Raw genomic sequence first — 27,962 nt, 5'->3', positions numbered from 1 at the left:
AAGAAGGTACTCGATGGGACTCCAAAAAAGAAATGAAACGTCGGAAAAAATCATTGTGGGATAATTTATCAAAACATTTTATTTTCTTGCACAACCATACAATATGTCACAGAAAAATCACAGAGGGATTTAAGACAGGTCTGGCTCAGGTTTTTTCTTCTATGTGAGTTCTTTTTCAAACAGTAAGTGCAGCATAAATCAAACAAGTCAAGAGGGGGAAAAAAGAAGCATTATTACACCCTCCAAATAATCCCAATAATGAAGACAAGACACGAAAAACCTCGACGCCATTAAAAGTCACATCCCTAAAAGTCTCTGCAAAAGTGTCAAGAGTTACAACTACTGCTAATGCTCATCATAAAATCACTAATGCCTCACAAGATTATGAATTTCATACAATGGAAAAAAAATGTTAAAAAAGATCTCGTATTTATCTGTTAGATACAGTACAAAGACATCATTCCATTTCTGTTACCAGTAAACTGTGTTGAAATGGTTCTGAGCACCAAATGGTTGGTTTGAGTTGTATCACTGACTTATGTTCATATATCATTAAATGCTGTTTAATGAGGGGGCACTGAGGCAAGGAGGGGTCTAGCACCATGAAAATTAAACCACCCCCCTGATTGCACTTCCCCTATCAACACATTATGACCATACTACATTTTTAAAATACCTTGTAGCCCCTTGTCAAGTGACGTATCCTTTGATATGCAATAAATATATACGAAAACGACAATGTACAGTATAAATAATGTCACAATTTACAATTTTCCATTTTCTCTGTGATCCAAAAAATCGAAACTGACAACAAAAAAAAGAGGTATAAAAGCGGGAAAGATTTCCCATTGCAGTTATTTAAACTACAGTGAAACAAGATATTTTTAGGGTGTATTTTAATATAGCAACAACAGAAACAAATGACTAAGGTGGACAAGTCCGACCAAAGACGAGTTAAAATTTCTGATTGAGAACAAATCTACAGTCTTCTAGCAAACCTGAAAACAGATACATTATGTACATTGAATGGTGTGCACAGACTAATGAGGGGCAGAGGTATGATGTGGAAGATGTCATTCGTGGGCATTCTATTATAATGGTTATACGACAGTGAGGTTGAACCGCCATCCAAATTCATAAAAACAGACCCGAGCTTGTGGAGCGAGCACGAAAGACAACGGCAGGAAGAAAAGCTGCTGAATGTACTTGAAGCAGCGCTAGGCGCATACAGCATGGTAACCAGCCTCCCAGCGTCACACTACATTACAGAGCACGCGTGAGATTTTTAGCTTGTAGCTTAGAATTTTTTTAAAAAAGTATCTGTGACAAAATTAGTTGTGTTTATAAACAAAAAACAACATCATCATAGATTGCATTAATATGTGACTTAAAATCTCAACATGTGAAGCTACATCAACTTTGGCACATTTTGTAGCCAAGTAAAAGTGAACGCAAAATAAAAGTAGGTCATATGAACAATAAATGCGCCATTACTAATATAAGCAATAAAATGAATTAATGACAATGAAAATCATTTGATGTGCTGTTAAACAAAGAAATCTGGGTCTTTCCTGTCATATTTACATTCAGCCGCTCTTGAACATGCAATACTGTTCAAAAGTTTTGGTGCACTTTTTTTTTTTTAGAATAAAAAAGTAATTTGTTTTTGGAAAAAAATTGAAATTACTTAGTAATCATTAGTTTAAATTAGACACATTGTAAATGATGATCAGTGACCACCGGAATCGTTAACTATACATCATTAGTAACTATTTTAATGGAGGGCTGTTTTCAGGAAGCATCGTGTGTTCCTGTGGTACACTGTTACCTGATACAAGTTTATTAAGTTAGAAGGCTAAGTGATCATGCTCGGAAGCTGCAGAATTGGCCTTTGTTTGACTGATTGCAGCTGCTTCATCAAGAAGGTTTATGTTCTAAATAATGAAGCTCTTCAAAAATATTTAATAAAACAGCGTATATGATAGCTTTCTCTGAACCAGCACAATCTGCTTATAACCAAGAGAAGTCGGAGGTCCTTGTGTGCAGCCAATAAAGTATCCAAGTACATCTGAGTCTCCAGTTTGAACAATAGATGCCACATGGCGTCTTCTCTGGCAGCTTCAACAGCGCCCATAAAATGCCTGTCTGAACATCTGCAGTAAAGAGGCGTCTAAGCAGTGTCACAAAGGAAAAAAGCCACAAGACGGGCAGAAGACCGAACAGCAAAATATGGCTTTTTCCTCACAACTTTGCTTGAAGACCAGAATCCTGGAGTCACCTCTTCACTGCCAACACTGAGACGGACGTTATGTAGCTGCTGTTCACTGAAGATGCCAGGTGAGGACCTGTGAGGTACCTGTTTCTCAAACCAGTCTTTAGTCAGTAACGGACTTTTCCTCTTCCTCAGCTGTGCACCAGCCTCTCCAAAATCTCTTTCCATTCTGATTAGAACTAGTTTGTCAATTTCTTTTTGGCTACAACTGAACGAGCCAAATTTACTGCTTCCGTTACTTCAAAAAACATTTTCACATGTACTCATTTAATTTACAAAAACACTCTTCTGACGACCACATAGCCTTTTAGCACGATAAAGCTGTAACAGGAAACACCGCAGAACACAGAAGTGATGGTTCTCTTCGAAGCAATGACGACTTTGTCCATTAATCAGAAATTGTTTTGTAGCATGTGGCATGTCTGATCAGCACTATGCCTCATTAGACAAAAAACAAATATGCTTCTATTTCAGAAACAAAAAATCTTCCGAAACCAACCCAAACTTCTGAGCAGCAGCGCACTGAGCTGGACCCTTCAGGACTGACGATACTGACGCGGCCTGCAGTCTGACCTCACTGGTTTTTGCATTATAACATGATTGTGTGTCCCTCCGGACGTTTCACTTCACGAGCACTTCACTGACATAAACCCGAACGGCGACCCCTGCTCTCTCGCACCCCATCTATGCACACCACTGCGTATCCCATAAATTTATTCACAATTTACAATTATTTATCTTCTCTGTCATCTAGAAACAAGAATATTGAAACAAAAGAGGTATAAAACTGGGACTGTTTGCCCATTCCAATAATGAAAAAAGAGAAAAGAAAAAGACATCACAATGCCTTTTTTCCTCCATGTGTCATAGAACCACACCTAACACCATTTAGACCTGTGAAGAAGCCAAAAACAAATAAGACAAGTTCGTTTTTCTTTCTGCACACTTCATTTTCAAATAAGAACAAAACTGTTTTAGTCCTCTGCTAAACCCGTATTTTAGAGACACTGATAAAAATTTGTGTTTTTTTCTTTTTAATGCTTACATAAAACCTTTGTGTGTGTTTAATCTTCTAATTATCTCTCCTCTAAAGTTCACAAGGCCAATGTGGTGTACTTCTAGGCTGGTAAAACTTTTTTTAAGCATCTAACGAGCATAAATAAGATTGGAATAGCACCTCAGAGAGTTTACAGACAGGAGTTACAAATGTCAGAGCTTTTACCTGAATATGAAAAAAAAAACAAAAAAAAACCCCAACAACAAATAACCAGAAACAGAAACCAGTACAATGCCAAATGTGACAATCAGCTACTTCTCTTATGAAGCGTTTCCCCTGCTGGTACATTAGAATCACAGCAAATTCATGGACACATAGAATAACTAGATTGGTGTAAAAAAGTTCTACTGAATTTGCATAAAAGTACCTGAATCAATACACAGAACTGGCTACTTGACGCTTTTGAATCACAGCAGTGTCCGTTGAAAATACATCACCTGATTTTCAGTGCTAGCAGTGCTCACATTGTGTTTTTTTTCTCCTGTCCTTATCTAAAATGCTTCTTGTGAAAAGTACCAGTCTAGTCATTCTATTTCAAAACACATGTCCAATCAGCAGCTGGTATGGGGAAGACGGTGAGCTATATAGTTGGACTGGCTGAGTATCCATACCTTACAGTGTGATGTAAACAATACTGAGTAAACGTGATTGGCTGATTGAGACAGTGTTTGCAGGAACAGATTGCCTTGAAGGCAACATTTGTGCTGCCATTAGAGTTTTGGTTATGGCTGAAAGACACTGTGGAGGAGTCCTCACTTTGAGAAGGGAGTTGGAGTCTGAAGGATGAGGGGAGAAAAAAAAGAGGAAGAGAGACAGTTCAGCTGGGGGTTTGGAAAGAGCTGTTATCAAATACTCATTGCATTACTGCGGACTATTTTTCAAAGCAGACAACTAGTATCTGCAATAAGGATGTTGTTTATTTAAAAGCACCAGGACAGGGAACCTAGCAGACTCCCTTACTGCAGCAAGAAATCATAATGTGAACCCCAATTTTACAAAATGGCCAAAAGTAATATAAATTTTAGCCAAATAACACATGACTTATTTGATATGTATAATGGTAGATGAGAGCAGTTCTAGGGAAGGTTAACCAAAGCCAATAAAAAACAAAAAAAAGAGAAATCGAGAGAAATAAACTCTCATTCACACATTTCTAAAGGGAGAAACTCTAAAGGCTGGATTAACATAATAGCGTCACATCAGCCACCAGTAAACAGCACTTCATCCAACCCAGTGTGCTTTTTGAGAATGATGACTATTCTCTGTTTAAATGACAAATACATGATTTGGAAGCAAGATGATATCACTTTGTAAAGTGAAGCAATGTAGCTGTTTGGAAAAAATAAAAGTTACAGGGAAATTCTGATTTTCTTTTTTGGTTGTGAACTTCACAAATTTGCTAGCTCAGCCTGTTAAAAAGAAAACGTAGGAAGGTAATTTCGCTAAAACAACACCATGAAAAAGTATTTGACCCCTTCCTGATTTCTTAGCTTTTTGCATATTTGTCACACTTACATGATTCAGATCATCAAACAAATGGTAATACTAGACTAAGATAATCTGAGTAAATACAGAATTTTATCTAGACCTACCAAGTGAAAATGTGAAAAAGTAAACCTGGTAACTTCTTGTGTCATCCTTGGCAGCAAGAACTGCAATTAAGCATTTGTGATAATTGGAAGTGAGTCTTTCACATCGCTGTGGAGGAACTGTGGCTCACTCTTCTTTAGAGAATTTGTTTTAAGTGAGCCACATTGGAGGGTTTTGGGGGGATTTAAATCTGGACTTTGGGCACTCCAAAAACCTTAATTCTGTTTTTTTGAACCATTTAGAGGACTTGCTGATGTGTTTTGAATCACTGACCTGCTGCATAAGCAAAGTGTGCTTAAATTTAAGGGCATGAACTAACGGCAGGACATCCTCATTCAGGATTTTCTGGTAGAGAACAGAACTGATGGTTGTACCAATTATGACAAGTCGCTCAGACCCTGAAGCAGCAAAACAGCCCCAGACAATCACAGATCCACCACCATGTTTGACTGCTGGTGTGATGTTCTTTTTATGACATGCTCTGTTCCCGTTACATGATGCAAAAAAAATAAATAAATAATTATAAATCAACTTTTGTCCAGTTAGTCCACAGAATATTTTCTTGAGGATCATCGAGATGTTTTTTGGCAAACATGAGATGAGCCTTCGTCTCTTTCTTACTGTTGAATCATGAGTGGGTTCCTTAGATGTTGTTCTGGGTTCTTTTATAACCTACTGGATGAGTTGTTAAAAGCTTTATGGAGTAATTTTGGTAGGCCGGCCATTAAAGTTTTCTCCATTTGTGGATAATAGCTCACTGTGGTTTGCTGGAGTCCCAACGCCTTAGAAATGGCTTTATAACGCTTTCTTTCAGCGACTTTGTTTCTCAGTTGTTTCATGATAATGATGTGTTGCTTTTTCAGATCTTTTAGCCTGCTCCACTTTGTCAGACAGCTTTTTTAAAGTGGTTTCTTGATTAGACATGTGTTGCAGGCCTGCTCACAGTCCATGAAATTGAACTCATTTAAAAACTACAGTTTGTATTTACTTGGGTTATTTTTGTCAAATATTTTTATGATCTGAAACATGTAATTATGACAAATATGTGGGGAAAAAAAAATCAAGAACGGGGGAAATACTTGTTCACAGCACCGTAGCTCCAAATGCATGACAGAGATGCCATCAAAAACAAAAAACAGTCTGAATAAATAAATTTAATTCATTCCAGATGCCAGATTAAAAAGTGACCATTAGAGATTATAAAATCATACTAACCAGCACAAAACCGTCATAGATTTTCATCAGCTCCTCTGTCCGATACTGTTCCAGCACCACTACTCCTGTCAGCGACGGGCTCTTAGCTCTGGCACAGTCCTCACAGTGCACCACGTAGGTCGTCTTACTACTGTTCTCACTGGTCACAAACAGCAAGTTAAACACCTCCACCTGCACAAACACAGTGTAGTCAGCACCACTTTAGTCAAGCATTAGTTCATATTTAGTGGTATGACTCTGTTGGGGAACCTTCCAGACCCTTCTATATGCAGACATAGGGAGAGCCAAAGCAAAGCCCCAACACAGGACAAAGCAGGTATCAGCGACTGCAGATATAACATTGCTTATGCCATAAACAGCATGAAAAGGAGCAGCTACAGCAGAGGAGGGTTACAAAGCAGCTTGCAGGTATGCAGCACTGAGGGAAAGCTAAAGCAGCACAAACAGCATCTTCTAGGATGGATTTGCCAATTGGATGTGTAAAAGGGTGTCAGCTGAGCGACCTCATAGCCTGATTAAACTAACACCGCGCTCGACTTTTGAAAGTGGGACTCGTATCATGCTTTCACTTCTTTCACACAACAGAAGAGTCACTCACATCACACTCGTTGCAGTAGTAGGCTGGCTCGTCTTTCACGCGGCTCTGGTAACAGATTTTCTTCCCTGCAGCCACCAGCTGGTCTCTCAGAATCTGGATGTGCTTGATGGACTGCAACAGGCAGTGTCTGAGTGTTTGAGAGAGAGGGAGACAGAGAGGGAGGGGAAGACAGTGAAAGATGTAAACTAACGCCCCCTCACATACACACATGTATTCTGTAGATGCAAACACACATCTTACTTGATCATCTTGAAGGTATCCTGATCTGTGATTTTAATTGTGCGAGCCACATTCCAGGAAACGTGGATCATGGGAACGATTGACTTAACCTTCTTCACCTCGTTCCACTCAAAGCGCTCCAGGGCGAGTTGATATTGGTATGCTGGAGGAGTGAAAAAAAAGCAAACACAAAACAGTGGCTGACAAAAGGCAACAGCATATTTAAGTAGTAACTTTAGACAAAGAGGTTTGAAGCTGCTGCTTTTGGCTTATTTTATTTTTGTCCTTGTAACTCACAGTTGAGTGGTCCCACATTCCAGGCAATGTTGTTGCACCAGCCCACAGCTTGGACCCAGTGCACAGTCCCTGCATTAATCCACACCAGGTCGCCTGGCCTCTGGATGAAGCGGTACACAGGGATGTTGGAACTGTAGAGATCCTCTAGAACTGGCCACCAGGAGCCTGTAAGGTAGTCTACTCCATGCCTGAAGGAAAGACCAAAGCAATTCAGGCTACAGTAACATCTTTTGTATCATTTTTGTTTCAACTGAATAAGTTCTTAACTCACTTTTCACATAAATTATTAATAAGTTCCCAGTAGTGCTCATGGACTGCGAACCACTCGCAGTCACCAGGCCCGATGTTGATGTTAACTGAGCAGAAGTTGTTGTTCTCTTGATGACCTGATGAGAAACACAAGCAGTCCTTTTAATTTGAAAAGCAAAGTGTGTAAAGTGTGCGTGTTAGTCCCCATAGGGAAATAGTTCCTCTGCATTTAACCCATTCACCCAGTGAAGCAGTGGGCAGCCGCCAGTGCAGCGCCCGGGGAGCAGTGTGTAGGGACGGTACCTTGCTCAGGGGTACCTCAAGGTAGCCGTTCAGTGGAGTCGAACCCCTGACCTTCCGATCATGGGGCTACCACTCTACCTACTGAGCTATCCCTCATTTGAAACATTAAAAAACACCCTCCTGAGTCAAGACACGCACTTACCTGGTGTACGGCTGCCCGGCACCTTCATGTAAAGCTGGACAGTGTTCATGCCCAGGATGGTGTGACCGACGTGACTCAGCATGTTGTTACTGGATTCCACTCGCATGAAAGCTGGCAGCTTCAGCAGCTCCTGCAGCTGGGGCTTCCACCTTGAAAAAAAAAAAAAGTCATAAAAAAAGAAGGTAATGTGAGAGATTGTGGATCCTCGATTAGGTAAGTTTAACATGATCTTACCTTTTAGGATCAGACAGATCTATGTTGGTCCCGAATTTAATGATCTTTCCAACAGGTTTTTGCTCTGAGCTGGGGAGAGACACAAGCCTAACATGAATATGCTTCGCTGTAATACTGTGACCTTTTACACGAACAGATCACAGTTTTTCACTAACCTCAGAGAGCTGTTGGCATGAGGAGGCTGAGCTTTGCTCAAGATGGACGCAGAACTGGCTTTTGAGGTATGATTGCCTTTACTGTTGGATAGTGTCAGAGCGGCTTTTGTGGCTGCCGATTGGTTTGGAGTCTGTTCCTCATCTTCCTCATTCTCACTCTCCTTCTCCTCCTATAATACATCTGCATGAGCTTAGCTTATAACTGATAACAAATGCATGATTACATAAATTCAAGGTAAGTTTTGGACAGAAACATCTGTGAAGTCAATCACGTTTTTGCCTGCATGTGTTGATTTCCTCACTTCAGACACTTAAATTGTTAAACACAAACTACTACACATCTGCTTACTAACCTACAACCTTCATTTAATGTATTTTATTCAAATAACCTTTGAACAAAATACCTTAAAATACTGTTAGTGTCCCCCTAATGCTTTAAACGATGGACAGACCTGCATCAAAAGTAAATACAAGTCTAAGAATATAAAACAATTCTGAATTATCATTCACAGTGGAACACATAACACATGTATGCTTATTTACAGAAGCATGGATTCTTTCTTGAAAAATATACATCTCACACATCTGAGATGACAAAAAAGAAGCTAATCTCCAGTTTGCAAAACATTAGTTTTCATACAACTTTAAAAATGTTTTTAACACACTGCAAATCACTGTTGTTTATTCAAGTAAACCAACATTTAAGTTCTAGTTCATGGACCCCACTTCAACCTAATTCCAGTCTATAGCATAGCGGTTAACACATTTGTCTAACACAGAAAAGATCACCACATTTTTTCATGATAAATAAGGTTCTCTTAACTACGGGACAGGACTTTTAGCTTTGAGATAGCTTTGCCTTTCTCAGACAGAAACATGAACTTTGCGATCCTTGGATGCTTTGTTTTATACTGTTATCAGATGAACACATTAATAACGTGCCTATAACTGCACCCAACAACCTTCTGTTTCATTCAGACATTTAAAAACAACACTCCCAAAATGTTCCCGCTTGTCTTATATTCAGACCTATGATTACATTCATTCATGACCTCTTTTTTTGTTTGTTTGGTTTTTTTCTGTGCTGATACATGGAAGAGCTAGCAGCCTTTATTCTTCAAGAAGCATAGCAGTAGGAAATGGACGGCTCAGATTTCTGTCCCTGGTAATATATGCAAGACGATCCAAAACACTGCCTTCATATTCAAATCACAGCTGTAATCTGTTTCTTTTTTTCAACACCAAAGATAGTGCTTATTTGTTTTGCATGTGTAGCTTCCTCCATATCGGTCACAAAACAGGTGTGGTAAGAAAGCCTGCATTGATGCGCACTTCTTGTTGGGAGGGATTTATAATGCACTCTGACTAAAAGCCAGTTGGTTTAAAATGGAGCTTAATGCAGTGGACTGTGCAAATGGGCAGACAGACTGCAATGATATAGGAGCCTTTTGGAACTGGGTCACATACCAGTTCCTCACATGTCCTCTACTGGTCAATCCCCTTTCCTCTTTAACAGACAGAAGAAATGACCTGAAGCCACCTGGCCATACACCCTATTTTGAACTTTTTTTGTTTGCTTTATTAAAATACCCTGGTCTAGCAAATGCTGCTGAACTTCCAACCTGAAGTGTCTGTTAAAAAATGATATTCAGGGGTGAAAAGACACCAGCAGGCAAACAACAAATTTAGCAATGTCAGCAATCACATTAGAACATGTGATACAATATTTCTTTAAAATCTATTTAGCCATGAGCTGAAATAAAAGCTGGTGCAACTCAATTATTCAGTCAGTTATTTAATTACCCAACATTAATTGCCATAAAAGTAACATGAGAGTATGCCTACCTGCAGGCTCTCCTGAAAGGTGGAGGCCTGGTACTGGGCGTATTTGGCAATGATGGTGTGTGAGCGGCTGCTCTCGCAGGGCCATGTCTGACTCGCGCCACTTGCATCCCAGTTCTCATCAGCAGGCTGCTTAACCTGAGTCCTCACTTCCACTGCATGGTCTGAATTGGCCTCCACCAGAGATTTGGTTGAGAACAGACCAAGATCTGCGATGGAGAAAGAAACAGAGAAAGATAATTACCAGATAATTACAAAAACAAAATTTTTTTCCCCTGTTCAATTGCTGAGACCGGTGTTGCCATGCAAATGAATTCAAAGCGGCAATCATAGAAGAGTGGTTGCCAAGCCATCAATCGCAGTTGAGAATACATGTTTTGCATTTAAATGTGAAAGATGAAGCAGGAAGTGTTAGATTAGATTAGATTAGATTAGATAGAACTTTATTAATCCCTCGGGTGGGTTCCTCTGGGAAATTCGATTGTGTTATGTGGCTAACAAAATTTAAATGGGTTATATAGCAAGATACAGCACTATTAAAATATCCACTACTTCTATGACAAACCAGTTTTTTTTAATCTGAACAATCTGTGCCTAATTTGACCTTTCCTGCTTCTTGTGTGATGATTTGAACAAAACAATAAAGTAAAATTATTTTTTTTAACAGTAATTAAACTTACTAAGGCGGAGGGAGCCAGCGAGGCCTCTGATGACCGTAACAGCGTTTTTGGGATCAGTGCAGAACTGAAGCAGAACCGGAGAAAAGGCATCCCTCTTGCTCTCCAACTGTGAAAACAGCATGGGGTAAACCATGATGAGATCTGAATGCAGTGTTGGAGAACATTTCTCTGGAAACCAGGGGAAAAGTCCTCACAGTAGGTTTGAAATTTGCAGATTTCTCAAACAAGGTGTGTTAGGATAGCTCTCGCTTGCTAACCAATAAACAGGCCAAGAAATAGAACTGAGCTAAATGTTAACATGGGGATTTGTTGTATATCCATAAAAACTAATTGAACTGCAATCCATCCAGTTTTTTTTAAATTTCCAAGAGATTTCATTCTTAACCTTTCAAAAGTTGAGAATGGCTAAGCTAGGCTAGAAAGGTTAGCAGGTTTTTGAGTTTAGGCTAACTGACCAGCTTAGCCTGAGAACATGATCCGCAGAACCAGCCTGTTAGCGTGGCTAAAAACAAGATTACTTTTGAAGTCTGGTTACTTGAGCTCCATTAATTAGCACATACTCACATAGATGCTTGGTGTAGGAGGATTCAGCTTATCACGAGGAATGGGGGTCTCCACTGCAATGTTGGGTTTAACCGAGAATGCGGGAGGCAAGTACGACTCCTTGAATTTCCCTTTCAGACTTGCCCCCCTAGGAAAAAAAATGATACCAGAGCATTAATACTCATTAAGAGAGGTGAATAACACTCAGTGAGCTGGTAGCACATTTGTCAGCTTTATACTCACCTGCATGCTCTGATCACATCAGCGGCTGTGTTTGTGATGTTGATCTTGGAAAGTGGGATTGGGATTCTGGGCTCCTGCACTTCTGATATATTGAATGTCTGCCTTCCGCCGCTCTCCACTTTAACCAAGAGGATCTTCAGCTCCTTAGACAAGCCCATGGACAGCGCTTTCAGTTTCAGTGGGTCCACTTTACTTGCTGGTGCAGGACGATCTAATTTGGTTGGACTTGTTGATACAGCTGATGTTGAATTTGAGGTGGTAACGTCTGTATTTCCGACTACACAGGCAGTCTCATTAACGAACCCTTTCTTCTCATCTGTTGTTGCATTTGAATTCCCAGTGTCCACTTTTTGTCTTTTGATATCTTTACCATTTGGGGTTTGATTTTCCTGAGGAGTCTGGCCCTTCATGCTGTCTTTGACCAGTCTGGCTGAGTATGAAATAACTGGCACTGAAGATAAAGCATTGCTGTCTTTTACATCGGGTACTCTACTTGTTTTAATTTTACAGCTGATGACCTTATTTTCTTCTCTCTTTATCTTAATCTTGATCGCTCCCTCTCTTTTCCCATCCTTTACCTTCTGTTTTCTCTTTTTCTCTTTGCCTGCACGTTCTGTCTTTGTGCCGTTTCCACTTTCTTCCTTGGTAGAGGGAGCTTGCTTTACCATCTTCATTACTGTATGTGTTGTGGTCAGAGTCAGCTCCGCACTCAGTGCCCCATCCAAAAGAGTCTTCGTCCTCTCCATCGGGTTTGCTGCATCCTTGTTGTCTTGTTTCATCACATCTTGTACATAACTCTCATTTCCCTCCTCTTTTTCCTGCACCATTGAGCTGGTGGCTGGCTTACTCACATCTGTCTGACTGCGGAATTCTTCAAGTGTGTCTGAAGTAATGTGAACTGGTGATTGATTACTGGGTTCGGAGGATTCTGTGGGATTTGATGTAGGGAAGAAGTCCTGGCTCTCGGGGCAGTGGATATCTGGGCCCAGTTCAAGAGAGGAAGAGTACTTCACTCCATTGGCATCACTAGCAGGAGGACCGCCGAATGGACCACCTCGGCACGCGACCCTCTGGCTGGCAAGTAAGGTGGCCAGGCTCTCAAAGACATCATCAAGACCTGCGTCATCATTGTGAAACTCATGAAGGGGAGAGCCAGACAGCTTCCGGCTGCTGTCCATCATCGCTTCTTTTTCTTCCTCCAGAACTTGTTCAATTGTACAAGGTAGATCAGAGAATTCAGACATGCTGCTGTGGGAATAATCTTCTGCACTCATATGATCAATGCTTTCACTCTCTACAGGAGGGGGTGAAAGACATTGAGTGGGGCTGAGCTGGAGGACAGGTCTGCTTAGTACACCTTTCTCTAGCTCCTCCTCCTCATCTCCAAGATCTGATACTGGAGATCCCTGCCAGCTAAGCACAGGAGGTGTGTTGGCAAGGTTGTCTCCCGTTTCCCTTAAATTTCCCATCACAGCCACAGGCTGAAGGTCTGGAGCATTGAGAACTCCTCCCTGCCCACCTTGCTGCTCTAAGCCAGCCGAGCACACTGTACTGAGAGGCGCTAAGGCTTTAAATAAGAGGGAAGGGAGTATGTCATCTGGCTTTGCTCTTGGCTCACCTTCCAGTTGGGTTGAGACGATGGTGGAACGCTTGCTGGCCTGGTGGTGGCTGGCTTTCTTAGGAAGAGGGGTTTCTGGGGCACTGCTGCTCTTTTTGAGCATTTTGTGATTTTCAGACTTTGAGGATGGCTGCTGTGAAGTGGGCCTGGGATGAAGGGTGTTTGTGGATGACCTATGCGTAGTCTTTTCTCCTTTTTCACTCCTGTCCCTGTGCTTGTGTTTGGGTGGTGACTGGGCCTGATTCTCTCCGTTCAAAGTCTGCATTTTACTTATCTTTGCCTCACTTAGACAGGTGGAAACAGAGATGGAAGAAAACATTTCCTGTTCTGTAACTTTCATTTTGAGGGCTAATTTCCGTTCCTTCTTAGATGCTTTATCGCGTTTCTTTTTCTTCTCGGCCAACCTTTTCTCCTCTTTTTTCTTCCGCCTTTTTCTGTCCTCACCCTTTCTGCCCATCTTTGGAACGTCACCCTTCTTCTCCTTTTTCAGCAGCTTATACTTTTGTTTGGATTCAGACTTTTTATCTTCTAACTCCCTCTCAGGCTTGTTCACTCTTGCTCTATCGTGGGGAGACTGCAGTGAGCAGAGGAGCTGTGAGGTCTTCCTGTACTTGAGGTCTGAAAGCCTAGATTTTGAACCAGCATGGGGTGTCGGAGATGTACTTGATCCCCGACTGGGTCTCGGGATGACACTGGGACTTTCTTGGAGCTTTAGCTGCCCACTGAGGCTGGGACAACGCGGCTGAATGACTGGTGAATCTTTTCTGCCATTGAGCATTTTGTCTGTAGAAGGACTGGAAGGAGCACCTGTACTGCTGGAAGTAAAACCTCCATTGTTCGGACCACAGAGTACAGATGAGTACTGAGGAGAGTTTACACCAGATTTCAAGAGGGAGGGGTCCCTTGAATTTGTCCGTTGATGAATGCGCTGATTCTCCTGCAGAATTAATTTTGCATCAGTAACTTTAAGCTGTATTGTACATTTAAGGCCTTTATACACCAGACATGTAAAATTGGTTAAGTGTTAAAAATATCTTTCAGACTCACTTATTCTTGGTGCACGTGACTGTGCAAGTGACCGTGTAATTTTACTGGACAAACTTGTCATGTACTTTTTGGGACCAAGCTGAATTTTTCTAAGTTTTCTGATGAAAAGAAACATTCTGACCAATCAGATCACTGAATCTGGCAAAAAGTGTGATTGTAGCTCAAAGCCAGTACTGAATAGAGATGGCACGATACCACTTTTTTATGTCCGATACCGATACCGATATCATAAATTTGGATATCTGCCGATACCGATATGAATCCAATATAGTGTTTTTTAATCAACAAAACTGTTTTTTTTTTTTAAATATCTTGCTGCATTTTGTATAAGTTCATACTCAAGTTTAAAACAACAACTACACTAAAGCTATTCTGTTATACCTGTATGCAAAAAAGAAATGTTTCATAGTTCAGCAATACTGATCAATCTAATAAACTTAAACCTACACCATCCTCCCTATTCTGGTATTTTAAAGAGTACTTAGCGTAAATATTAAGCAACCTAACTAATAGGGTTCCAACTCCCAGCAACAAAAATAAATAAATAAAAAATAGGGAACCACCCCTCACGCTCCACCTCATGATGCTTAATTGACGTAATCAACCTTAATTTGATGCAGTGTGATCAATTATTTTTCAAGAAATATTAAATAGATTCAACATCTTTCTTCAACAAAATTGCAGACTGCACAGATGGTACCTTCCCAAAGGAAAAAGTACTATAGCTTACTAGGGTATATATATTAGACTTAATAGTCACTATATACAGTAATTGACTTCTATTCATTTTACATCAAATTAAAACTTTGGGTGTCAGATAATTATTTATTAAAAGCTAGACATTTTAAATGAGAATAAGAAAGAAAAGTATGTCTTTGTGCCCCCTTTTCCCTGTTAATGCCCTATCGGCCCCCCTGGCTAAACTTTGCTAGATCCGCCCCTGCACAGTTACCAGCCGTCAGCTACGTAGAAAAAGATTCTCGAGTAGAAAGTAATATTAAATACATTCTAACAACAGCTTATCAAGCTTAAACGTGCTGCTGTTGTTCAGCCGCTGGTTTCCTCTTTCTGGTGCAAAGTGGGCCAAAAACAAACAAGAGAGACGGACTCGCGACAGAAAAGCCGATCAGCTGATCATTAAGCAGTTTCATGATTGAAGTAGCAGCAAGAAGAGGCAGTCGCTTGTTAAGCTTAACGCAGGAATGCTTTACATTCAGAGATGGACTTACACACTTGCTTTACTTCTCTCGGGGATAACTTTGTCGGAGATGAAATGCCGGGTTGCTAGCGAAGCTCCAAATGCTATCCAGACTACCGACAGGTCCCGCATGCCACAGCCGCTCTATCACGTGATGCATACTGCTCCGACGTGCTAACGTTCTGAGGTGAGTTATGGCGTGTTGCAAGTTTTGTGAGGTGCTTTCGTGATATTTAATGGATCGGATTACATTTTTTATTTTTCTCCGATATCCGATCCAGTAATTTAGGTCAGTATCGGACCGATACCGATACGTAATATCGGATCGGTCCATCTCTAGTACTGAATATGCAATGATATGTAAATAGTAAAATTATACTGTTTTACCTGTTTACACACAGCTAAACACTAGGGGTGCAACGATATTCGTATCGATATTGAACCGTTCGATACAGTGCTTTCGGTTTGGTACGCATATGTATCGAACAATACAACATTTGTAATTTATTTTATCAACTTTCCTTCTGACGATGCTGTCTGTGTTGAGCGCTCAGTGAATCTGCGTTCGACTACTCCGCCTAGGCTGCACTGTCGAGCGCAGATCCACTGAGCGCTCAACACAGACAGCATAGTCAGAAGGAAGAGCGCAGGGCAAGCTAGCAAGACAGAAGTTAAGCTCTCCTTGCAACATGGACCTCCCCCACCCTCATTCAGATCTGGCGTTTGGAATTATTTTGGTTTTCATGTGACGTATGACCCTGAAGGTAAGCGAGTCATGGACTAAAGTAAAACAGTATGTTGGATGTGCCATGCAATGCTCAATTACATGGGTGGGAACTAGTGTGTTAGCGCAGTTAGCTCGTTAACGTGTTGGCCGTCTAGCCCCATGCACGGGGCGATCGGCGGTAGCTCGTTAACGGAGATTTGCCGTGTTGTGGCGTTAAGGTCATTTCAACGAGATTAACCTGAAAGCACTAGTGGGAACACAACGAATATGACTGCACATTTACGCCGACATCATCGTAGTGCAAAGACAAAAACAACAAGCATGCTACTAACTTTAGCCGAGTCATTTAGACAGCTGTTAGCACATGATTCTCCTTATGCTGCTGAGAATATAGCCCAGAAGAAGCGGATAGTATAGCTTTTATTTTGGAAAGAGACATTTCTCTGTAATAAACTCTCTTTTCCAAAGATGAGTGATTCCTCAATCAGATACATGGCTTGCAATATTGCTAGCCCGACGTCCTGGAGCTAGCGATTTTTTCAGTCGGGCTACCAAAATCTATCTCTTCCCTGCCCGTCGGGCTATTGTAGGAAGGAAAAATATATGTCAATGCTTTTGCATTCTTTCAGAAATGTAGCTGGGTAATTATGTCATTGGCATCGGTGAGCCACTGTCAATATGTGACATATTGCAATCGCGTTTGAATTTGCGCTTGTTTTTTGCTTTCACTTTGCAATCGTGCGAACTGTGTATAGAGAGCGACAGCACTGATCTGTGAGTGATGATAATTTGTGCACCAATTCCTCTGACATCGTCTTATTAATCGTTAGCTTACTATGCAAACATGACAAGTGAAATCTCACGCAGCAAGCTTAAACATGTGAGAGGTTGATCGCGCAGAGAATCGCTGAGCTTATGTGAGTGCGTGTGTAAAAGCAGCAGGATATATATTTTAGTTCTGCTGAGCCAAATAAGACAGGTCAGGGTGAAGAAGTGACAGCCAAAGAAAAGCTTACCACAAAACGGAGAAGTTATGACAAATCAGACTATAAGGCAAAAAGAAAGTGCAGCTTTATGGTTTCATGGACAAAATAATTTCTGTGGCTGCAATATGACGAGCTAAATAACCAGGGCTGCACATAAGTGGTCCGCAGGTGCGCATTCGCTGTCAAAATAAAAAACACGCACAAGGGTTAGGGTTAAATTTAAAAACTGTACCTTTGAGTTTAAATATATACATTTATAATTTTAATAAATGACAAATTAAAAAGGCATGAACATTTTTTTTGTATCGAAAAAATATCGAACCGTGACACCAAAGTATCGAACCGAACCGTGAATTTTGTGTATCGTTGCACCCCTACTAAACACTGTTCAATCTGCTCTCGGAAATTACTTCTCTGCCTCTTCAGATGTGGTCCAAACTCTGTCAACAAGAATTCCAACTACCCCACTGACATCCTGAAATATGTACGAAAGTGTTCGTGATACAGCTTGAACTCCTGGACCAAACCAAGAAATTCTCCCTGCTGCTGCCTTTATGTGAGAATTGGATGAGCTCAGAATCTCCTTTTCTTCCTTTTCTTCCTTTTCTTGTTTAGAAACATCAGGATCAGCTCATCATCGCTTCATGTCAACTTTTTTCACAGTGCGTTTTTTGAGAATTAATTTTCTGCTAAAATTCAGTGCTTCGACGAGCGGTCGACAAGTTTGCATCTGAAAAAATGTGGAATGTGTCACTTTTCCGCTAAGTACTCAGTGTGTAATGGTCTTTAGGTTCACAATAAAACTGGGGATGTGGAAGAAAACACAATTATACTGACACTAATCATTAATCATTATTAATCGATATAACTATAGGGTACTGTAGCTAGGATATACAGATCCCAAACGCTCTGGAGGATCCTCAGGATGGGTGGAAAAAGACCAGGTTACTTTTTCTTTCTTGTACACAACAAATAACATCATGGTCACCAGAGCATGACCCCTTTAAAAACATACTGTCTCCTGTCAATTCTGAAGGTGATAAAGAGCAACATCTACCCACACTTTATGAGCATATGGCTTTGCAATAAAAACACTCTACCTGTTTACTATGTGTAAAATAGCATACTGAAATAAAAGTGTGATAGTAGTTTATCTCTTACTGTGCTTTGTTTGTGATAATGGTTCCAAGAGTCCTTATCCTCCAGAGGGTGTAGTGGGGCGTTGTGCTGAGGTGCTCTAGGCTGGCCTGTGTGCCGTTGATGGTTATAGTGATGGTGTTGGTGGCTGTAAGGCACACGGGTGTGGTCTGCTGGTGAAGATGAGATTTTCCGCTCGACCTTCCCTCTGCTTCCATAATGCGGTGGCCTCCTGCCGCAGCTCTGGTTGGATGGCACTGGGTCACTGAAGCCGTGTTTCCCAGCTCGCAGTTTAGAGGTTTCCTGCAAAAGTGAAAAACCAGATTTGGGAATCAATGGTTGTGCCAAATCTGAGGAATAATACATGTTGTACATGCTCACCTGTTGCTGTTTTGTTGAGGTCCTGTGTTCAGAGTGGTGGCACGGACCCGCCCTGTCACTTGGAGGCTTCCAGTCGTCCTGGTTGGAGCGCTGTTGGTGAGGTGGTGATGGGGCACGAACAAGTAAAGGTAATTGCCTGGATCCAGTATGACAAGCCTAAACAGATAAATATCCTTTCTTTTAAAACTGCATTACACCAATAGGTGGGGCTGTTACACAGAAATGAAATGCCATGTAGCATATAGATGTGTACATGTAAACATAGTGACAGCAGTGAAATTGGCACAGTAAGGTCAAATGAAATTATCTGACTAAGTTTAAGAAACTAAGGTTAATAGAAAAAAAACAATGTTGTATTCATAAATAAATATTGATTAGTGAGTAATTATGGCGTTAAACAAACTGATCCATTCACGTGAACTTAAAACGAATCCATTAAACATGCAGTGTTTGAGTGCCCGAGATGGACATCACCGACCTCGCAAATTGAGTTTCCTGTATGTGGCTAGAGACTAGCTACATATGTAATAGTCAAAGTCCTATGTTTTATGGCCTGAGAAGGCTTCCCCTTCAACAAGCTAAAACACAAGGGAAAGGGATAACACAGCATCTGTATAAAATACCATCCTCTTCTTCCTCACCTCAAGCCTCTGCTCCTGAACCGAAGTCAGGGCTCTAACACACAAAGATGTACATAAACTTTACTTCCAGTTTTTGAGCCACTTCAAAGAAAGTTTCACTAGAGCCAGCTAATAGTAGCCAACACGGTAAAAAACGCCGCTAACAGCAGCCAGAAACACAGAAAGCCTTTGGATATCCTCAACAACTTATCTCAGCATAACTGCCATTGAACAGAAGTTTTACACAGTTTTACAGACGTGGATACATATTGCACTCACCATAGATGAATTGAGGCCAGAGGTTTTGAGGTGACTTACGGGGTAAAAAACGTAAAACACTTTCCTGATTTACTTTCCGTGTTATTCAAATATGTTAAAACAAAGCGTGTACAAAAATGCTTTTATACACAGATAGTAGAAAAAAAGTTGACCATAGCAGTTATGGGTTACTGTTTACATTGAATGCTTTTGATCTCTCTTGGCTGACCGTCTGCAATCTCCTGACATCTAGCAGTGACATTTTACGCATTTTGTGTTTAAAAAATGAAATAAAGGTTGTGTCTCCAAATCAAACACATTTACCTGATCAGGTCCAAAGTCTCTTCTCCTCTTAGCTGGACACTCATCCCGGGGGGTTAATGGGTGCTCCGGGGTTGGACTGTGATGATGCGCTTGCTCCCGTCGCTGGTGGAGGGCTGGCCGTTTCCATGGTCCTGTTCTGTTGTTCACCATCCTGTCTGGGAAACTCCTGCGGGGGTCCGAGTGGGCCCATTTCTCTGGCGTGGTTCCCTGAAGCTCCCTGTTGTTGCGATGCAGGCGAGGAGCCCCGTTCTATTGGGAAAAGAAAAACAATACAGTCAAGATTCCTTAACTAATGACTTATCGGCAACACCTCACCACAAAGTTGCTGACATTGTTTTGCCAGTTTGCGTAGCGTTCCTCTGGTCCTGGCAGATAACCATTGTTGGTGCCATCTCGGATGTGGAACGAATGGATGGAGTTGTGATGCCAGTTCTGGACCTCAAACTGCACCTCTTTACCATCCCAAATTCGCAGCAGCTGGCTATGCCCCTTTGGGATACCTTTGTCCGGGACATGGTTGATTGTTCTGTCACCCCTGTGAAAACAACTAAACTCAGGACCACGCTGTGGACAGGCATTAATGGTAATTACACCACAGTACAACGGAAACTTTTCCGGTCAATACTCAGATTCATCAGGGCATCAAGAGTTGTACTGTTCAGTTTCTCAGTACGAGTGAAGCCAGCTTAGAGAAAATGACACTGACAAAAGCAGTTTCAGTCACAAATCACAGCACATAGCTCTGAAAGCTGGTCAACACAAACCCCTTTAAAGTGTGGTATGAACGATAAATACTTACCTGCTATAAATACGACTTGACAGAGAATGATATGGCTGTTTGCGCCCCTCTTGGAGCCTATAGTGGGGGACAAAAAAAATATTGTGTTGTCTTAATTCGTTTCAAAAGATGTGACGCTTTTACTCGTAGCCTGAAGTCAGATTAAAGCTAATTTCTCAAATGTTTTCTGCAAATAAATGTTAAATGTAGTTCACTGTTGCTCAAAGTTGCTCACAACTTTGGACATACTCAGAAATGAGGTTTTCCTTCACAGCGACTCTAATCCAGTTTTTTCCCACATGCTAAACTTCACAGCTTGTTCATCAAAGGTCTCTGCAAGAATAATTTAATCCCACTGTTTCTAAAATTTCTCCTGGCATGCCTCCTCTTCAGAAAATGAAAATAGTTTACGGCCCACACCCCACAAGAAAATGTTTTCAAGGTGTTTTTTTTCTCTGTGAAATAAATGCTATCACCACAGCATTAGCAGAATTTTGTTTACTTATGTTAAATAAAGAACACTATATTTAGCTTTATGTTTTTACCTACAGCCCTGCAGTGGCTCTATGCTCCACCAGAGGGGCCTGATTAAGAAACACTAGTTTAACCACACACGGTAACCACCATGACTCAACCAAACTATTTAAACTTTAAGTGGTGGATGCGCATAATAAACACATCAAATACGTAGTGGAATAAGAGCATCAGCTTCATTTCTACATTACTTATTTAGATTACTGTTATCAGTTAGTTCAAACTGCTCTAAAACACTATATCCAGGCAGTATGTTTTTAAACTCTTGGCTTTGTATGATGTGAATAACAGCTGATCTCCCTTATATGGTCATCTCATGCACAGCGCTTTGTCCACAAGAACACACTCTCTACCTACCTGCTGCTATGAGAAGCAGCCAATCAGAAGCTAAGTTTGCTTGAAGGTAGTGGAAAGAAAACTAAAATGACTTGTTTCAGACATTAGATGAACTTGGCTGCACCAAGGCTCCGTATAAAATGCATGAAGATTATTTTGATCTGCGAATCATGCAAAGCTACTGTAGCAGCTTTACCCTAGAAATAGGAAGAAAACTATGGAGCTGAAAACGAGCGCTTTCCTTTCACTTTTATTATCTATTTCTCTCCAAAAGCCGCGACTGCACATAGCTGCATGAGCTACAGTCGCATTCATCAGCGCGTACCCTCAACTGTTGCAGCTGAATAGCGAGACTTGAGTCTTGTGCCAACTGCAGCTGAAGATGCTGTAGTTTCATTCACCACAAGCCTGTCTGTTGAAACCGCACACGGGTTTATTCCCACAGCTGCACATGAAGTGAGAGCTTTTCATGAATATGCTCATCAGAGTTTCAGTTGATCAGTCAGCCACATAAAGTGGCTCTTATCTTGAGTCAGCCCAGACTACAAAAGGCTCAGGTCTCACGTGCTCAAGTGACCCTTGTTTGAGGAAGTTCGAGCATCGAGTTGTTCCACTACCAACGGCCGCAGTGAGCTTAAACCCAGAATCTTTTTTTAAAAGTCACACTGGCTTTCTTAACTGATGCAGCCTTAGTGGTTAATTTTTTTCATATCAATATGATCAGAGACATGAAAATAGAAACAAACGAATATAGTATGGTGAGGCACATGCATAGCACATGTTATCTGCTGCAGGTGAATCACATGTGTACCCCTTAAATGAAATACTGTCCTGCAAGTGTTGCGTTTGTGTGTGGGTTTGGGGACGGTGCTGCTGACCTCTGTGTGTGGCTCCAGGGGCGAGCATTTACAGGAGCCCATTGTCCTTTGTTAGGTCCTCCAGCTGAGTAGGAGTCCCATGTGTTACGGCCAGAGTAGAGCTCTGCTGGGTGATACATGCAGCCTGGAACACACACACAAACACACGCACAGAGTTTAATGTGTAAGTGAAAATGCTGAATACACAAATCAACCTGTAAATATTTAAATACCCTGACTTTATGAAATGCAATTTCAAAATGATGCTCCTTTAAACTTTTAACACATATTTCAGCATGCACATCCCAGGTATATGAAATGCATATACTGCACACATGCTGTATACGGTATTCAGGGTCCACTGCAATGAATTGTGCAGTAATTTTCATTTGAAGTTAATTCCTACATTCATACCACGTATATAAAAAAGGGAGCTTTAGTTCCATGATACTTATACCTCAGGTCGATGCAGCTCTGGGTTGTAGTGCAGTAAGGACTTTGGGTGATAATAAACTCTGTACGGTAGCGCCAAATTGTGAAGTATGTCTGCTTTTAAATAGTCACGCACAAACACACCCACACACAGGGAGCACAGAGACAGACAAAAATATTTATGTGGTTACCAGTCTTGGTCTGTGTTTTGGAGGCCCTCCACTTCACACCTGAGAGCAAAAAAAGCAGTCTGTGGACAAAACACGTGGTTAAGTGAAACGTTCCGTTCAAGGCATTTTTCCACAACACTTGCATTTCTTCTGGCGTTATAAGAAGCTTTATTTTTTTAATCATGTGGGTTTGTGACTGAACTGATGCCACACTATCACTCTGTGTGCTCCCGGTAGACTTAATTCTGCTCGCCGAATTTTCTGCTGCTGCACTGTATCTGCTCAGTGGTAATACCATCACTCAGCCAGAGCTGCACTGTGCACTCAGCTTCTCTCTAATCACAGCCACCACCGCCAGTGGTCACCCAGTGATGGGAAAAAAAAGCCCACTGCAGTGAGACCATGGGCCATGGCAACCTCACTTTGAAGACAAAGAAAGAAAAAAAAAAACCATGGTGGCCTGTTGCATTTATTTTATCACCATTCCCTTCGAGCCATAAGTCCCTAATTTACTGACAGAGCTGGTGGTAGATGTGGCTCAAATCAGCAGCAGACATCCACAGTAGGAGTTCATTCTAGCCAGCTTTATCAGTCGCTATTCCAGGAGCTCTGCGTTTCCCTATATTCCTCCTAAGCCACAATCTATATCAAGTCAGGAGCTTGCTGCACTGTATCTGTCTTTTACAGTGTCTTACAGCCTCAATTCTTATTTCCACTTTTGTGATTGCTTTCATTGCTTAAAACAGGAAAGTCACACGTACGTCTTTCATTAGCGTGGACCGAAAAGATCACTTACTGCCTCTAATGATGACACACTTTTCTTGCTGAAGAAAGCTTTGCTGTTACGGTGAGACATTGGCTTCATTTCTCACAATGAATGATGAACTGGCATGCAGCATTTCACCACTTCCCTCACTGTGCATTAATTCTACTATAAGTAGGGGTTTTTTTGTTGTTTTTTTCATGGTTCTGTGCGTGGTGAGACTGTTGCAGCTGTGTTATATTAACTTTTCTGCGAGTGCTGAATGAGTGAAGGAAGCAGCCTCTTCAAGGGACCATTTCCAACCAGTTGCTAGAGCAACTGAGGCCAGACAGTTCCTAATGCTGTAGCTCTAGGCTTTTCAGACTCAACTGCATTTAGATGTATTTTTAGAGCACACTGAGAACACAACAGGTCTTTAAGCGTGCACACAACGTTGCACTGCTAGCATGCATTACAACAACACTGCATGCTTTCACTTTCACATACAGAACCAGGTGACATCAGTCATCGCTGGGTTATGCTGTGCAGCAGATGCAACACATCTGGCGACATCCACCCCAGTCCTGCTAAAAATCTGCTGTTTCAAACGTCCGCAATTCCACTCTGCCTCTTTATCAGTAAAAGTCTCCTTAGCTGAGATATCGCTTGGTTCTGTTAATGTATTTTGAGTGTTTGTGACTGTCCCAAACAATTACTTGCATACAACAGTTTCCACTTTTTTCCTACTTTCACAACATTTGCGGACAAAGTGCTGCGGTTGCTGTGCTTGCAAGTGATGGGGCAACGGTATGCAGACCCATCTGGTATAGACCCTCCCTGCTTACAGTGTTGTAGGGGGAGCCGTCAGTCAGCACCAGCTTGCATTTGACTCCACACAACAACGGCTCTGTGGCTCCAATATTAAACCCATGTGTGCAGGAGTTAATTCAAGACATATGGGCTGTAGCTGCGAGGCCACATGATGTCATGTGCAGAATGGGTTAAGTTGCTGCAGGTTAAACTCCCTTCACAGCAAGGTAGCCCAAAAGAAAGCGCACACAATTCCAAAAGTGTAGTATGTAAGAGCTGACTTTATGAAATGCCAGGTGCATTCAATTACCACTGTACCTTTGGCCACTACAGTCCCCTCTTTGCTTTGGCAGTGTGTAACGTTTGTGCGCAGACAGGTAAAAAGCCTTCATTTGTTGACGCCTATTGTTCACTTAAACCCACCATCTCCTTTCTCTTTCCATGCCACCAAAGAAGGACAGCCATGTAAACCCACATCTGGCTATTTGAAACCAAATGTAGAACCCATGTGTGTGTTTGTGCATCTCTTACACAAGTCTTACCTTCAAAATAAATGCTGAGAGAACAGTGTTGTTGGTGGAGTTGGGGGTGAGTGGGAGTGGGGACTTTCTGGTCCAAATTAGATGATGCTGTCAGGCCGGAATAGAAAGACAGCAGACCCGCAGAGTCTCGGATCCCTCTAAATAGACATCCTCATCCTTGGCTAGCTGGTAAACACACACACACAGACAGACACACAGTAAAAAAGGACTGAGGAAATACCATCGCCAGTTGGTGCACAGATGTACAAGATAAGGAAGGTTTTGTTTGTTTGTTTGCTTTTTTAAGAAAAAGGGCACTTCCATCTCATCTGTCCCCTGGGTACACCTGCCCATTCTCTTTCTTTCTGTTCTTGTTTTTTTTTTGCAAAGATCTACATTGCTGCAAACCTGACCCCCTCTAAGACAAAAGAGCTGTGAGCAAGAGAGGAGAGGAAGCATGGTTTGACAAGCTGGCAGGCATTCTTTCCTCCTGCCTTCCCCTCCTTGCTGGTCTGCCCTTTTGCCTTTGCTCTCTTCCTTACTTGTTTCAACAAGGCTCTTTTTTTTTTCCTTCTCCCTCCCTCTTGATATCCAATATCCCACCCTTTCTCTTCCAGGCAATCTGTACGGCTCTGCCCATGCCTCACCCTTCCTTTTCTCTGCACGCTGTGTCCTTGTATCCCTGGCAACCAATGATATCATTTAGTCCAGAGCTGGGAGGAAGGCCTCGAGCAAGGAGGGGAGTTTTTACATTTGTGTGTGAATTTTGACATGGAAATGGGGGGGGGGGGGGGGGGGGGGGGGCGAGCGGTAGGATTTAATGGATCCTGCCACATTTCTCTGTTCGCTCTCTTCAGGCTTGGGTGTTGTTTACACAGCAGCTCTGTCAGCTCCTGAGATCTCCAGAGCTTCAGAAACAAGCTGTCAAATTCATGCAAATCTTCCACCACGCCGACTGCAGTGACCCCGCTGCAGATGTGCAGATCTTTTTTTCCACCGAGGCTCCATCATGTGCATGTGTGTGCGTGTGTGTATATGTAGCACAGCTCCTATACCATAAAAGGAACGATGGGCTGCCTCTGGTGGTCTCCTATTGCTAAGCTAACACAGAGCAGAGACGTGAGGAGAACAGATGGAGGAGAGCGGACGAGCAACAATGTACAGACGAGAAACAAGAGACTGGGCAGGCTCTCGTGCACATGCGTGATTTTATCGGACGCCGGCCTTAAATAGTGTCACCATCGCAGAGAAAGAACGTACAGTATGAGGCGAATATCAATCACATTTCTAAAAATAACCCCCAACACACACACGCATACACACACACACACACCCCTTCTTGCTCTATCCCCCTTCTCCCTTTCTGTAACAGCAGCTTCTTCCCAGTGTATGCTCCATAAAGCACAGCTCTCCGAGGGGGTGCTGGAATGTACCAAGGCAAGGTCAAGAACAAGAAAGAGGGGTGCCTTTTGCAAACAATGCAAAAAAATGAAGCTTTTTTGTACAGCTTTCCCCCCTCTCTTTAACAAAAGACTGTGAAGCAGGAGTGAAGAAGACGCTGGATGCATGCATGAATGCGCGTGACAAACAGCTGGGTTTGTGGGAGAATGGTAACCTAGAAATGCACGTGCAGGTGGTTGCTTGCACTGATCCTTTCAGCTGAAAGCATACACCAGGTTCACATTACTGACAGTAACGTCAGACTGCTGCTTTTCCTTTCAAAATCACAAAAAGGGATCGCTTCTGTTATCAAACGTGACCCAGATATTTAGATGGAGTCAACGCATGGCCAAAGAACCACTGTGGGAAACATGTTGAGGGAAGTGAACTTTGAGAGGAGCCCAGCAAGTGACACAGTTCAGACCTGAGCTAAAGCCATAATTACAGCACTTGGTTGCACTGAAGAGCCTTACTACTGTACACCTCTTTCCCTCCCTCCACGCTCACACAAGAGGATATTCAACAGTTTAAATGTGCCGGAGAGCACCGATGTAGCCATAACAAGAGTGTAACTGCAACAGTTCCCCTATCTTCAACCTCCCCCTCCCATCACATTTCTGTTCTTGCGCATGCTGTGTGTCTGCACGTGAGCATGTATGTGTGCATGTATGTGTATGTGTGTGTGTGTGTGTGTGTGTGTATGTGTGTGAGAGAGAGAGAGAGAGAGAGAGAGAGAGGGAGAGGGAGCTTCATTCATGAACGTGCGGCAGTCTGCAGACACCACACACACTGCAGTATGCTCATCCAAGGCAGATCGTTCAGGCATAGTGACACAAATAACAGCAACAATGCAAGGGGACAGAAAACAGTTACACTTCTCCTTCCACAGTGCTGTACACAAAGCGACACATTTCCACTCAGACATAAATGCACATCCAGTCCCCCCCGCCTCCCTCCTGCCCACCCGCCCGCGGTTCTCTCCTTTACCTTCTTTTTTTTGTTGTTTTTGTTTTGGTTCTCTCTCGTCGCACGCCCCTCTGTTCCCCTTTTTCCTCCCTTTCAACTCCTGGCCACCTCGTCTCTCGCACGATCCTCTCCTTTCTTCCCTCTTCTCCTCCTCTTCCTGTTTCCACTCCACTCCGATGCTGGTTCTCGCTCTCGCAGCAGACCCATCCATGTGCACAGAAACGACGGGGGCGGGCCGGCCGACTGTCAATCACGCGGTGCGAGCGAATGAGGCGCGCGAGCTTCCTATCAAACACACTTTGCAGGGTATGCGAGAGGAGAGGGGAGGGGAGAACGGCAGACAGAGAGAGAAATAAAGAGCCCCTCTTTATTTCCCCTCCCCTGTGTGTATGTGTGTGTATAACCTGGAACACAGCCAGTACAGTAGAGGAGATATTTAAA

At 42.2% G+C, this 27,962-nt stretch overlaps 1 protein-coding gene across 3 annotated transcripts; it reads right to left on the bottom strand.

Annotated features, from left to right (window-relative positions):
• Positions 1-59: 59 nt before the first annotated feature.
• Positions 60-27,764, bottom strand: kdm6bb (lysine (K)-specific demethylase 6B, b). 3 transcript variants are annotated; one of them, XM_085469790.1, is made up of 22 exons: positions 27,543-27,764; positions 25,137-25,301; positions 23,064-23,122; positions 22,462-22,585; positions 20,735-20,791; positions 20,266-20,470; positions 19,936-20,184; positions 18,734-18,889; positions 18,377-18,655; positions 11,640-14,194; positions 11,418-11,544; positions 10,854-10,959; positions 10,177-10,382; positions 8,332-8,501; positions 8,177-8,245; positions 7,943-8,091; positions 7,520-7,634; positions 7,249-7,436; positions 6,973-7,114; positions 6,733-6,859; positions 6,135-6,305; positions 60-4,105 (listed from the first exon to the last, which is right to left on the bottom strand). In XM_085469790.1, exons 4-22 carry the CDS (start codon positions 22,578-22,580, stop codon positions 4,082-4,084), a joined length of 5,214 nt encoding a protein of 1,737 aa, XP_085325916.1. In that variant the 5' UTR covers positions 22,581-22,585; positions 23,064-23,122; positions 25,137-25,301; positions 27,543-27,764; the 3' UTR covers positions 60-4,081. The 3 variants fall into 3 exon arrangements, with proteins under 3 accessions (XP_085325916.1, XP_085325914.1, XP_085325915.1); XM_085469788.1 differs by having other exon boundaries at positions 18,377-18,889; XM_085469789.1 differs by lacking the exon at positions 23,064-23,122 and having other exon boundaries at positions 18,377-18,889.
• Between the last annotated feature and the right edge of the window lie 198 nt (positions 27,765-27,962).

This window comes from Copadichromis virginalis, linkage group LG10 (assembly GCF_057382275.1).
Source record: "Copadichromis virginalis isolate Kocher_CV1m ecotype Utaka linkage group LG10, C_Virginalis_male_GT1.1, whole genome shotgun sequence".
NCBI lineage: Eukaryota > Metazoa > Chordata > Actinopteri > Cichliformes > Cichlidae > Copadichromis > Copadichromis virginalis.
This window is presented reverse-complemented; position numbering and strand designations above follow the sequence as displayed.